This window comes from Gavialis gangeticus, unplaced genomic scaffold, assembly GCF_001723915.1.
Source record: "Gavialis gangeticus isolate Ggan-Ray unplaced genomic scaffold, GavGan_comp1, whole genome shotgun sequence".
NCBI classification, from domain to species: Eukaryota; Metazoa; Chordata; order Crocodylia; family Gavialidae; genus Gavialis; species Gavialis gangeticus.
The window spans coordinates 36,157,341-36,172,057 of record NW_017729025.1 but is presented as its reverse complement, the minus strand read 5'-3'; the positions used below and the strand labels follow the sequence as shown (position 1 = coordinate 36,172,057).

Here is a 14,717-nt window from a genome sequence, read left to right as displayed (position 1 = left end):
CAATGACCAGTCCCATCACTGCAGGTTTATTTATACAAAACTCTGTCTATATTTTATAACTATCTCTAGCCTGCACCATTGTTGATAAAGCAGAGGCAGGCTGTAGTTTTGCAGCTGAACCCAGGTTGCTAGACACAGTCTAGACATTAGTCCCCCAGCAGAATGAGGACATCCAGCTCTGCATTTGGGTCTCAATAAAACAATTTGGAACCTAGAATGGGTCAGTTATAGTCCCCAAATAAAGACTTTGGTTATGTATTCTATGGTTTGGGTGGCTGAAAGCTCAATCAATCTAAGGGGTAATTATTAGTGACGAGCTTGAACAAAAAAACACCTAGCTCATTACTTTTGAATTCTGGGTTAAATCAGATCAGGACCAAATCTGAACATTACCAATGGTTCCTACTTCTATACTGGACTAAACAAAAACCTGGATACATATGCCAGCACTCTGAGCACCTCCACTGTGGGGAAAGTATCCATTACAATCTTAACTTTGTGCTGAGGCTCATCTTGAATTGTCATCAAACCTGAGTACTTGTGCACTGAGCCTAATCCTTTAGGCAGTAAAGAAGTCATGTTATAAAGACTGGTTTTATAACAAAAGCACAGACAAGCTATTGATGGCTGGGATGTTGCAGGAAGCATTAGGGAAAGGAAACCGGAACCCAACATGGCAGCCAGATACTTACTCATATTTGAAGAGGTGATTTGCTCAAGGCAAATATGCCCAAACTTACCTTTTTATGGCTTTGTAGCAAATGATGACAACTACAATGAGGAACACTAGCGTGGCGCAGCATACTGCAATGATAATAATCAGGCCTGGCCACCAGGTCCCCTCAGGCGGGCAGTAGGTAGACTTTGTAGCTGTAAAAGATAACATGAAATACATATATGCATTCTCTTAAGTATGTATTTTATAATCAGATATGCTTTATTCGCCTGGAATACAGCATTATTACATCAAGGTCTTAGACATAAACAAAGAAGTTATTTTACATACAGGACCTTGTACTCAATGTGGTTTGAGTACTACGTAGTATAGCAGGTAATCGAGTGCTGGCCACGACACTTTGTGCTACTCCATCATCCAACACCTTGCGCTCAGAGAGAAGGGGGAAGGCACAGATCTGCTGCTAGCCATAATCTCTTTTCTGTGAGCGATTGTCATCTCTTGCAGCAAAGGCTTTCATTTTACAGAAAGGCATCACGCTGATAAGCGTAGGCTTTTAAAAAAATTAGAGAAGGTTTATCTAGGAGAAGTGGCACGACTTCCAGCCAAAGTTAGAGCTGTTATCATCATTATTAACCTTGGATGGAGGGCAGGGTATTGGTTTTAAAAAGAACAGGAGTTCTATTACATTTATTAATTGCTTTTGGAGGACTTGATTTGCCAAGCTTTTTAGTTCTACTGCATTTCACTTTGAGACTTTTGGTCTGTGTACATGCGTTGGTGTGTTGTTTATAAAAACATAAACTACAAGAGACGTAAGGTTATTGTTAAAGGACTAGATTCTGCCTATAGGCACTACCCAGAGTAAGAAATAACTTGCCCTAGAAATAATATTAAGAGGCATTTAACTCAGAAGTATTTTTGGAGCTATGAGACACCTAACTACACAGTAGCCTAGTTTACTGTGCAGTAAGCGCACACATCTACACATGCATGTGCTTACTGCACAGTAAAAACCCTTAATCACACACAAATTTGTTACCAACAAACTCAATCAAAAGGTCTTATAATTTGGATCTCAACTTTTGGCTCAAAACCACAAGGATACACTTGACTCCATAGTTAGAGAGAATATTTTTATTACAGTTCACTCTTTCCAGAATTAGGTAAGCAAATAAACAATGCCATTCACCAATGAATCAAAGGACGTCTCTTCCAAATGATGTTCAATCATTCTGTACATTGGACCCAGTTTTCCTCAAAGCTCCACCAGTTTAAATTAAGTCTTTGATGTTATGTAGGTGTAAAATAGGTGCAAGTAAGGAATCAGACCAATCATATGTGGGTCTGATATTCAGATGGAGATTACAACTGCCTCAATCTACTCTTGCCTGTGTTTGCTTGCTTCCCTTCTCAGACCTGATACAGAATATTCTGCATTCGGAAGTTCGTCTAACTTCATTCCAACCATTCTTGTCCGATACAAAAATCTTGCCTCTCACATAGTTTCTGGACCATCATGGTTACAGCATAATGTATAATTAACCACCTTATACAGTCTTAGAATCATAGAAAATTAGGGTTGAAAGGGACTTCAGGAGGTCATCTAGTCCAACCCCCTGGTCAAAGCAGGACCATACCCAACTATATCTTTCCAGCCAGGGCCCCCTGCCAGCTCATTGGCTATGTCCAGATGAACATGGCTGTGCAGTATGTGGTGCTGCAAACATGTTTTCAGGGCCAGGGTGCCAATGCACCCTGCTGCTACTTGTCTCCAGGGAACTAAACATTGAGGGCAGATTTGCTCTCAACAGGGTACATTTGTAGATGCGCTCTCAGGAAGGCTTCCTGGGCAGCATTTTACTGTGCAATAAGCCTATATCAAATAAATAGCAGGTGTAGACATGCCCTCCATCCATCTTTCATCAACTTCTCAACTGCAGCACAAAGCATAGGATGAAAAGCATTAGAGAACTGAAAATATGTTTTAAAAAGGTACATGGGAAGATCCAAGTAATTATGGCAAGTCAGCAAGATATTACTTCTGGCAAAATATTAGAAGAGCTGATATAGGACTTAATAAATAAAGAGTTAAAAGAGATTAATTGATGCAATTTAACATGCCTCTTAAAAAATAAATCTTGTCAAAATAACTTGATACCACTTTTTAATGAAATTACAAGTTTAGCTGATGAAAATAACAGTCTTGGTGTAAGAGACTTCATAAGGCATATGACTAGGTCTCAGAAAACATTTTGTTTAAAAAACCAGAATGATACAAAATCAACATGGCATACATTAAATGGATTGAAAACTGATTATTTAATAGATCTAGAGATGTAACCGCAAAAGGAAGGACTGTATTCCCACAGAAATCTTGTTCTTGCCCTTGGAATAATTTAATGGTTTTATCAAAGTCCTTGGAAAAATACAAAATAATTGCTAACAAAGATATTAAATGATAGAAAGATTGATAGCGGTAAATAATGAAGTCGGTGGGTCAATGCTCTATACAGTAAAATCCCTGTTATCCAGCACTCTATTATCCAGAACACTCTACTAACTTGAATTTCCAACTGGCAGGCTGGACACGGGGGGAGGGGGGAGCTCACATGCAATAGCTGCCACCGCCACCTACCACCCTTCAAGGTTGTTGCTCCGTGCGTGGCCGCTAGCCCCCACATCCTGCTCCACCGTCGGCTGCCTCCACTCTCCCCTCCTCCGCCCTCCCTACGCCACATCTGTCTGGAAACCCATGCTCCTCAGGTAACCAGCATTTTTAGATATCCAGCACCCCCATTCCCTACTCACGCTGGATAACAGGGATTTTACTGCATTAGTTAGTAAACTGAATGTAAAAAACCCAATACGGGCTTTACTGTATGGCAGAAGGCAGGCTAGGTATGCATTTTATAGACTGACTAAATCAGAGATGTATACAGCATAGTTTTCATGGGCTTAAGCTCATTTCATCAGATGCTGGCCGCAAAAGCTTATGCTCTGATTTAGTTAGTCTATAAGGTGCAAATCTACCCTCCCTTCTGCCTGACTTCAGACTAACATGGTTAACTGCCTCTTTTTCAATGTATGGTTACATCCACGTTCAGGGATTGTAAATTGTCTTTACAGGATATGTAATTTCATGGGTTGCACTGATCCTAAGAAGACTTCAGAACATGGACAACTGGTGCCTCCTGACTCTGGTGGGGCACCTGTGGCCAATCGCTGACTGGGGGAGTGGGGGTGTCCCCTAGTGGCCAATCACCGACCCTGGAAGCACTGGCAGCAAAATCAGAAGTGCTGCTGGCAAAACTGGAAGTGCCGCCTGCACTTCGGGGGTGGAGGGGGGGCACACCAGCCAGCACTCCCCACTCCCCAGCCAGTGAAGGCCAATCTTGGGGGGTGGGGGGGAACCATGTGCTTTGCCTATGCTTCAGGACCTTGCTGGATAATGAACTGCCAGTACGGTGCTATGGCAAAGAAGGCTAATGTGATCATTTGACCCATAAAAAAAGAAATATATCACTTCTATGATTGGCACTGATGTAACTACTACTTGAACACTTTGTCCATTTCTAATCTTCACACTTCAAGAAGGATGCTGAGAAAATAGAAAAGGCTCAGAGAAATGCCATAAGAATGACTAAATAGTTAGAAAACATACCCTTACACTAAAAAACAAAAGGGGCTCAATCTATTTAGCTTGTCAAAGACAAGATTAAAGGGACTAACCACGATGTATCAGTGGAAGTATCAATGGAAACGGATAAAAGAGGGCTCTTTCACCCGGCAGGCAATTATAATAAGGTCCAATTACTTAAAGGTAAAGTTTAACAAAATTAGACTAGAAATAAGCGTTATATTTTAATGCTAAGGCTAGGTACAGACAGGCAAAAAGCCCGAGGCTGAACTGATTCAGTCTTTGCAGGTTAATTTAAGCTGCACAGATTAAATTGAAACAGAAGTGAACAGACATTCACCTTTCATTCAGGAAATGCAGACACATGCCTGCAGTGGCTCAGGCCAGAAGCTGGGGACACTAGAGAACAGCTCTCTAGCACATAGCCAGCATGGGCTCTCTGTTTGCTTCCTCTTCCTGCTGTCCCCAGGGTCTCTGGGATTTGCAGTCCAAAATTACACCAGCAGGACTCTGCAGGGTTGCTCATCATTTCCTCTTCCTGCTTCCAGGTGCCTCTGGGATTTGTAGTCCACAGTCACAGCCAGCAGTACGTTTCAGTGGAGGAAGGGATGCTTAATCCCCCTCCCTGGCCCCAGGCCCCAACTGGGACTTGTCTGGGGGGGTAGTTCCCCACATCTGAAAGAGCTGCACCCTTAGCCGGGCTTGCCCTGTCCTCCCCCTTGTCAGCCAGCCCTCACTGCCCCAGCTAGGAAGCAGAGGGGCTGGGCCAGCCATGCTCTCTGAAGCAGACAGCATAGCCCAGCCCAGGGCTACAAAGCATGCTGGGATGCTGGTGGACTGTGATTTAACTTGAACCAGGAAGGGGTTTGAGACAGAAGTTTCATAAACTGGTTTGACCCAAATCAGTTAAGTCTGATACTACATTCAGCCAGGTTTATCTTAAACCAGTTTCAGCCATTTTGAAACTGGTTTATGTGCACTGAACTTCTGTTCTGTTACAGGTTTAAACTAATTTCTGATCACTTACATCGGTTTATGTGTAACTTCTATCCCTAGCCTCTGGGTAATTAAGTAGCTAAATTCATAGATTTCATAGATATTCAGGCTGGAAAGGACCCCAAAGAATCATCGAGTCCATCCCTCTGCCCCAGGGGCAGGAAGTCAGCAGGGATCATAGGATCCCAGAAAGATAAACATCCAAATGTCTCTTGAAGGTGTTCAAAGTGGGTGCTTGAACCACCTCTGGCAGCAGTCTATTTCAAACCTTGGGGGCTCAGACAATAAAGTTCGTCCTTATGTCCAAGCTGAATTGGTCACGGTGGAGTTTGTGACCATTCAATCTTGTCATCCCTTGGGGCACTCTGGTGAACACCCCTGATAAACATATAGGTAGCCACCAGATCGCCCCTGAGCCTGTGCTTTTCCAGGCTGAAGAGTCCCATGGCTCTCAGCCTCTCATCATAAGGTCTGTTTTCCTGACCTCTGATCATGCACGTAGCTCTCCTCTGCACTCTCTCAAGCTTCTCCACATCCTCTTTGAATTGTGGAGCCCAAAACTGGATGCAGTACTCCAGCTGCAGCCTCACCAAGGCCGAGTACAAGGGGAGAACGACATCCCGGGACTTGCTTGAGAAGCATCTATGGATGCAAGCCAGCGTTTTGCTCACTTTACTAGCCGCAGCATCACATTGAAGGCTCATGTTCATTTTGTGGTCAACCATGACCCCCAAGTCCCCTTCATCTGTAGTGCTGACCAGCGTAGCACTGCTGAGCCTATAAGCATGCTGCAGGTTTTTCCTCCCAAGGTGGAGAACCTTGCATTTTTCAGTGTTAAACACCATCAGGTTCTCATCCGCCCATTTCTTGAGCCTGTCAAGATCTAAATGATTGTTGCAGACTCTCCATCATTGGAAATTTTAAAATTAAGCCCAGGTGCTTTTTCTATAAGACTTAAAGCAAGAATTAAATCAAGGACATCCTATAGCCAACAGCCCTTTTTGGCCTTATATCTACAGAATTATGAAGCACAAACCATTGTTAATTTATTCTTAACAGGGCAAATTCTAATTGCAATTAGAGCAGCATAAAGCCAAAATAAATGCAATGGATTGATGGAATCGTTTCAGATTTATGTTAGGTAACTGGATCTAATCTGCTCCAAACAGGCTTATGAAAGCATATACATTTAGATCAAAGAAATTCTGTGAAATATTTCAACACTAGAAAAATCGTTTACGAGTTTTTTCCTCAACCATTTTATCCTAGCAACTCTCACTGCTGCAAAGAAACATTCCAAACCTCAATTACAATTCTAATTTTATACTCTAGTCTGTGAGTATCTGTAGTCATCTGCTCTGGCCAAAACATCCACGTACCATAAAATATTAACCCAGCTACTGAGTGTTTGTGTGAGTGATCAAACTCAAACTCTTCTTTGACTAATACAAACTGAAGGTTGTGTTAGTGGGAAGTTAGTGTCACAATAGACTCACAGTGAAATCTCAAATTCTGCTTAACAAATCTCAATGTTGACTTTTGACCTTCAGCGATCAAACCTGAAATCTTCCCAACCTGTTAGAACCATAGCCATGCTGTTATGTTGAAGCAGTTTATGGGCATGTATTCTCAGAGTTAAGGTTATTATGTATATATGTCATGAAAAATTGTATATGCCAAAAATGCCTCTAATAGAATCTAGAAATTATAATGATAAAAGAATATTTGAATACATTACTTTTGATTATTGCACCTTGTATTGATTAGATTTTGTAAACCTAATGCTCTTGTTTATATTGATTAGAATAATACTTTATTCCTTGTTTCAACCTTTACTGTAGGTTCATTGTTTCAGTGAGGAAGCAGGTACTACATTTTAATGGAACTGGAACTTTTAAGGCAGGGATTTTCCATGTGATTCTGTTGCAGAGAAGATTATGGATTTAAATGATGCTGCTTTCCAGGACTTCACAACTGTCAACAGTCTATTCATAAGCAAGGCTAACAGAGGAGAGCTCTGAGTCAGAACACTGCTTATTCTCTGCCTGTCAGAACTATATTCCAACAGCCATCCCAATAAAACTAAATATGGGTCTGATTCAGAAAACAGATCAGCAGGCATTGACCCTTACACCCACACAGTGTCCCCATGAGAAGTCTCTCAGGACAACCGTTCTGTGTGTACAGATCTGTTTATAGGATCAGACCCAAACAGCTGGCAATTGTGCAGTGACATGACGTACAAGGACTGTAGCTTCTCTCACCTCTTTACAACAAAAACCACTTCATATGTAAGAAAGGGAATAATGCTTTCAAGATAAATCAGAGCTGACTGGCCGCTGTTTTTACTCTTGCTTTTATTGTGCTCTTATAGAAATGTTAAGTTTGCATGGTTTTAGTACTGGGTATTCACTTCAAACCAAATTCCAGCTCTGTACGCAGGCAGAACTTCTATTGGCAGTGTAAGGACAGCTAGGATTGACCACATACTTTTAAGTAGGAAACCTGGAATTTATCTTTGTATACTCTACTTTGTTTGGAAAGCAGTCTCACTTTTCAAGGAACTGCATGTTCTCACAGGTGTGGTTGGAACAGACAGTGAGTTAGTGACGTGTGTGAAGGATACTTATCTCCAGTTGCCTATAGAAATACATAGGGACTTAGATAGTTATAGTATATTGAAGAGCATCAGTCTAATGCTTAGAACAGAGTTTTGGGTTCTGTTCTATTCTTGGCTCTGCTGTTTACTTGCCATATGGCCTTAGTAAACTCACAGAACCTGTCTGTGCCATCTGTAAAGTGGGCATAAATAATACAGTACAACAGCAACTATCTTAACATGATGGACTGAATAAGGTCAGATAACTGAAGTGTTTTGATAACTGGGGGGATTTTAAAATGTGACTGATAAATGTTGGGGTAAAAGGCCCTGATTCAAACAATAGGGATATTAGGAAAGATATACTGAGGTACCGATAACTGTTGAGCTGGATTCTGACACACTCCAACATAGGGCTGTTCACACTGACACGTCTTTCAGCTCAATATTGTGAAAGGGGACAATTATGCAACTGGAGTCGTGGTTTGAATCCGGACCCCACCTCTCCCACCCAAGATGCCAGAAGAAGCCTGGGTCTTGGATTTAGCTCAGGCTCCTCAAGCCTCTCTCCTGCATTTGCCTACTGCTCTAAGACATTGTGACTGTCTAAAGCTGTGACGATATAACTCTCAAAATCAGAATCTGAAATCTGGGATAATTTAAGGGGGAGGGAAGTCCAAGGTCCTTGTTCAGGGATTTCTTGTTGTGAAGGTGAACTGTGTGAATCAATTTGGGTTTTAACAACATGAGTGAGAAAAGAGCAAAGTAATGTGTATAGGCACCACAGACCCCAAGCTAATACCCATTCCTGCTGTTATAGCAGTGATTAATTTAGACCCTGTTGAATATCATTAGGATATTAAACTATGGGTGCTTTCTCATCATTTGATTGACTGATGAACGTGTGCCTCGCTTTTTGGTTCTGTTACTTATGTAGCACTCTAGCTAATTTACAAAATATTGCCAGGCTGACACAGCTGCTTGGGGAGAATGATTTTGCTTCCCTCAGAAGTGCCCTTGCTTTTTCAAGGCTGAATTACTGTCATTTTTAAACTTTTGATCACATTATCTCAAAGAATTCCATTTATGGAAGGGCGGCCATTTGTGTCCCTCTTGACAGATGTTCCTAGATGGCTCCATGTATCAATCTCATTCAAAACTTCATCGGATGACTTCTTGTGAAGTTTATTTTGAATCAACTGGAAGAGACTTCTACTGACCTTGAGTTCTTTGAACAGAGACACTCAAACACACTATAAACATTCTTCTTTCTTCAAATACTACTGTATGGTTAAAAAAGCCATAATCTATTGCTTTGTAAATTTGGCCGGGTTATAATTACACAGTGATAAACGCCATACTGTTCTGTTAGGCTGCTTCCTGTTTATTGATAATACTTCCTAAAAGCTTTCAAGAGGTTCAAACAATGTTGATATTCTAAAATAAGTTTAAAACTAAAGGAATATCCAGGATGCCTGCATTTGGGTTATAGCTGTGTTTAACGACTAGTCATTTTCAAAAGCATCCTTGTCAGACAGTCGTGAACTGGATCTCAGTTATGTGATCCTATTTCTGTGTGTGGTGAACTGCCCCAGACAAAGCAGACACACACCATTCAGTATGAGTGCAATCACTGTATGTGTAAAAGCAGATTGCTTGGCTCATCCAAATGTCCTGTTGTGTTTTGATCTGTACATGCAAAAAACTAATCACATAATAATCACAAAGCAAGGCTGAAGATTATCAACCACAGTGTTTGTTCTGTACTTTCTAGACACTCCTTCCTGATTGTGCTGCTAGATATACTGGTTTTATTAAGAAATCATTCAGACATTACTGGGCTGAATTTGGTTCTTGGTAACACAGCACGCTCCTAAAAATTCCATTAATACCTGGAGGATTATTCTGGATATATGCTGGTATGAAAATGTATACATAGAGTTTGTCTTAGAGGTTTCATACCCAGCAAAACTTGTCTATAATCTGAATCAGACAGCACATGCCTGCTCCAGACACCACTGAACATAATGGAAATACAGAATCATAGAAAATTAGGGTTGGGAGAGACCTCAGGTGGTCATCTAGTCCAACCCCCTGCAGAACACCCTCAACTAGATCATTCCAGCCAGGGCTTTGTTGACTGGGACCTTAAAAACCTCCAAGGATGCAGATTCCACCACCTCTTTAGGTAACCAATTCCAATGCTTCACCACCTTCTTAATGAGAAAGTTTTTCCTAATATCCAACCTAAACCTCCCTTGCTGGAACTTGAGACTTGCTCCTTGTTTGTCATCTGTCACCACTGGGAACAATCTAGTTCCATCCTCTTTGAAACCCCCCTTCAGGTAGTTAAAGGCTGCTATATCAAATCCTCCCCCCCACCCCTGCATCTTCTATTCTGCCAACTAAATAAGCCCAGTTCCCTCAGCCTGTCCTTATAAGTCATGTGCCCCAGGACCCCTAACCATTTTCGCTGCCCTCCACTGGACTGTCTCCAACTTGTCCGCATCCTTTCTATAGTGGGGGGCCCAAAACTAAACACAGCACTCCAGATATGGCCTCACCAGTGCTGAACAAGGACAAATAATTACTTCCCTTGATTTGCTGGCAACACTCCTACTAATGCAGCCCAGTATGCGATTAGCCTTCTTGACAACAAGGGCAAATTGTTGACTCATACCCAGTTTATTATCCACTTTAACCCATAGGTCCTTTTCTGCAGAGCTGCTGCTTAGCCAGTTGGTCCCAAGCATGGGATTCTTTCATCCTAAGTGCACTTGTCCTTATTGAACCTCATGAGATTTCTTTTGGCCCAAACCTCCAATTTGTCTAGGTCACTCTGAATCTCAGCACTACCCTCCAGTGTATCTACCACAACCCCCAGCTTAGTGTCATCTGTGAACTAGCTTAAGGTACAATCCATCTCATCTTCCAGACTGTTAATGATTCACAAAACCAGTTATCTCATCATAGAAGGCAATCAGGTTGGTCAGGCATGACTTGCTCTTGGTGAATCCATGCTGACTGCTCCTAATCACCTTCTTCTCCTCCAAGTGCTTAGAAATGGATTATTTAAGGACCTGCTCCATGATTTTTCCAGAGAAAGAGGTGGAGCTGACTGGTCTGTAATTCCCTGGACCCTCCTTCTCTTTCTTAAAGATGGACATTATATTTTCCCTTTTCCACTTGCCCAGCCAGGACCTCCCCTGATTGCCACGAGTTTTCCAAGGTAATGGCCTGCAATCACATCAGTCAACACCCTCAGATGCATTGCATCCAGCCCCATGGACTTGTATATGTCCAGTTTTCTTAAATAGTCCCTAATCTGTTCTTTCACCATTAAGGGCTGCTCATCTCTTCCCCAACTGTGTTGCCCAGTGCAGTAGTCTGGAAGCTGACCTTGCCTGTGAAGACAAAGGTAAAAATGGCATTGAGCATGTCAACCTTTTCCTCATCATCTGTCACTAGGTTGCCTCTCCCATTCAGTAAGGGACCTTCCTCTTGTTGCTTATATACTTATAGAAACCCTTCTTGTTACTCTTCAAGTCCTTGCTAGCTGCAACTCCGATTGCATTTTTGCCTTCCTGATTTCATCCCTGCATGCCCAAGCAATATTCTTATATTCCTCCTTAGACATCTATCCAAGCTTCCATTTCTTGTAAGCTTTCTTTTTGTGTTTAAGCTCACTGAAAAGTTCTCTGCTAAGCCATGCTGGTAGCCTACCATATTTGTTATTCTTCCTGCATATCAGATGGTTTGTTCTTGTGCCTTCAGTAAGGTTTCTTTAAAATACAACCAGCTCTCCTGTACTCCTTTCCCCTTCAGATGGGCCCCCCAGGGGATCTTGTCCATCAATTACCTGGGTAACTCAAAGTCTGCTTTTCTGAAGTCCAGGGTCCTTACTCTGCTGTGCTCCTTTCTTCCTTTCATCAGAACTCAGTCACCTCATGGTCACTGCTGCCCAAGCTGCCATCCACTACCACATCACCCACCAGTTCTTCCCTGTTTGTGAACTGCAGGTCAAGAAGAGCACAGCCTCCAGCACTTGCACCAGGAAGTCATCCCCAAAGCTTGCCAAAACTTCCTGGATTTTCTGTGTCCTGCTGTATTGCCCTTCCAGCAGATATCAAAGTCCCCATGAGAATCAGGGCCCGTGATTGGGAAATTTCCATTAGTTGTCTGAAAAAAGCCTCATTTACCTCATCCTCCTGGTCTGGTGGTGACATCACCGTTGTTGCTCTCCTGTCTAACTTTAACCCAGAAACTTTCAAAAGGCCTATCTCCAGTTTCATACTGGGGCTCTGAGCAACCATGCGGGTCTTTTACATACAGCACAACTCCTCCTCTTCTCTCCTGCCTGTCATTCCAGAAGTTTGTACTTATCCATGACAGTGCTCCAGTCATGCAAGCTATCCCACCAAGTCTCTGTTACTGCAATTATATCACAGGTCCTTGACCGTGTGAGGACTTCCAATTCTGTCTGCTTGTTTCCCAGGCTCCATGCATTCAAGTACACGCACCTGATGTAACTAGCTGACTGCCCTACTTTCTCAGCAAGAATAAGGAGGCCTCCCCTGTTGCTGCCTCCTTCTTGTGCTTCCTCCAGGTCTTTTCCTTCCTGCTTACCTCAGGGCTTTGGCCTCCATCCCCCGGCAAACCTAGTTTAAAGCCTTCCCCTCTAGGTTAGTGAGCCTATCTACAAATGCTCTTCCCTCTCTTTGTCAGGTGGATTCCATCTTTTCCTAGCAATTCTTCTTCTTGGAACAACAGCCTACGGTCAAAGAAGCTGAATTCCTGCTGGCGACACCACTTGCACAGCCATGCATTGATCTGCAGGATGTGTCTGCTCCTGCCAGGGACCTCCCCCTTAGCCAGAAAGATCATAAACGCCACTTGTGCCCCCATCCCCTTTACCCTTGCACCCAGAGCCCTGTAGTCACTTTTGATCTGGTCAGGGTCACCCCTGGCAGTATCATTGGTGCCTACATGAATGAGCAGCATGAGACAGTAGTATGAGGGTCAGACAAGTCTTAGCAATCTTACCGTGATAACAAAGATCCAGGCTCCAGGCAAGCAGCAGACCTCCTGGGACAACAGGTCTGGCTGGCAGATGAATCCCTCTGTCCCCGACAGAAGGCAGTGTCCAACCACCACCACTGGTCACTTCCTCTTTGTGGCAGTGGTCTCGATCCTCCCCAGCTGGGGGATTCCTGGCCCGGCCTTTTCCACCAATGGAATGAGCTCCACCTCCTCTGTTGCTAGTGCTCCATATCTGTTCTTCAGGCAAACCACGGCAGGTGGGAATGACAACTTCCTTTTGCTGCCAGAGGTCACAAGCTTCCACCATCCTGGGAGTCCATGCCCTCTTCCTTTTCATAGATTCATAGACTGTAAGGCAAGAAGGGATGTTGGAAGCTCATCGGGTCCAGCCCCCTGCACCAAGCAGGAAAGATAACTGGGGTCAGGTGACCCCAGCAAGGTGACTGTCTAGACTCCTCTTGAAGATTTCCAGGGTAGGTGATTACACCAGCTCTGGAGGGAGCTTATTCCACAGTCTGGACGTGCTGACTGTGAAGAAGTTTTTCCTAATGTAGAGCCTAAATTGATCTTACAGGAGTTAGTGGCCATTACTCCTGGTTTTCCCCTCGGGTGCCCTGGTGAACAGTTACTCACCAAGCCCTTGATGTACTCCCTTAGTGTAGCAGTAAGCTGCTACCAGGTCCCCTCTCAGCCTTCTTTTTGTCAGGGTGAAGAGTCCCAGATCCCTCAGCCTTTCCTTGTATATCTTGCCCTTTAAAACTCTGATCATAAGAGCGGCTCTTCTTTGGACTCTCTCAAGCTTGTCCACATCCTTGTTAAAGTGTGGTGCCCAAAACTGGATGCAGTGGTCAGGCTGCAGTCTCACCAGTGCTGAGTAGAGCGGAAGAATCACCTCCTTGGTTTTTCTGGGTATGAATCGATTGATGCATGCCAGAGTATTATTTGCCCTACTGGCTACAGCATTGCACTGCTGGCTCATATTCATGCTGTGGTCTATTATTACCCCCAGGTCCATTTCATTTGTGCTTCTAGTCAGTTTGGTGCCACCAAGCCTGTAGAACCGCCTCTGACAGTCCTTCCTCTACGGTCCTAGAGGTTTCCTCTAGCATGGAACTGATCAAGTCCTCAGAGGGGAGGATGCTTTGGAGACTTGCTATGTCCTCCTGTAGCTCTCTTGCCTTCTCTCTGAGGAACGCCACCAGGAGGCACCACTCGCATCACAGGCACTCCCCTGCCTGGCTGACACTGGAAGGAACCTGCAAGATGCATTCTGCACAGCACCAAACCTGGACCTGGGTGGAAGCTTTGATGGTGTGCGATCCTGCCTGGATAGGCACCTCACAGATGGAAGCAAAGGAAGAGATGGAAGTGGCAGTGACTCTGGGATTTTGACGTCCTCCAGCCATCTCTCTGGGTCTTCTAATCTGCCTCTCATTTCCTACTTCTGTTTCCAAGCAGGCCTTCCCTAGGAAACTCCTCTGTAGCTGGCCTGGTTGCTGTTCCTTGATTCTGAAGTGTTCCCTTTTCCCTGCACTTTCCTCTCACCAAGTTTACAGCAAAAGAATATAAGAGAGTTGCCAAGCAAAGTCCCTAGCAAACTCCCCCTTGCTCTGGATCCTAGTTAAACAAGGGGCTTAAGTCTTAGTCCAGCCACTGAGTTTTTGCTGCTTAAAATAAAACTATGTACGATAGTCAGTCCTACCTACATACGCAAATAAAGAATCTTACCTTACAGGCTCTCTGTCAATCACATTCTCATTGACCTC

The 14,717-nt window shown here is 43.5% G+C and overlaps 1 protein-coding gene across 2 annotated transcripts in view; it reads right to left on the bottom strand.

Annotated features, from left to right (window-relative positions):
* Nucleotides 1-14,717, bottom strand: part of PRIMA1 (proline rich membrane anchor 1) — a 105,863-nt gene that overhangs the window by 37,100 nt on the left and 54,046 nt on the right. For both annotated transcript variants that reach the window (XM_019518631.1, XM_019518632.1), the window contains exon 4: nucleotides 741-870. In XM_019518631.1, the coding sequence (XP_019374176.1) occupies nucleotides 741-870 (130 nt within the window). The remainder of the gene's footprint in view (nucleotides 1-740; nucleotides 871-14,717) is intronic.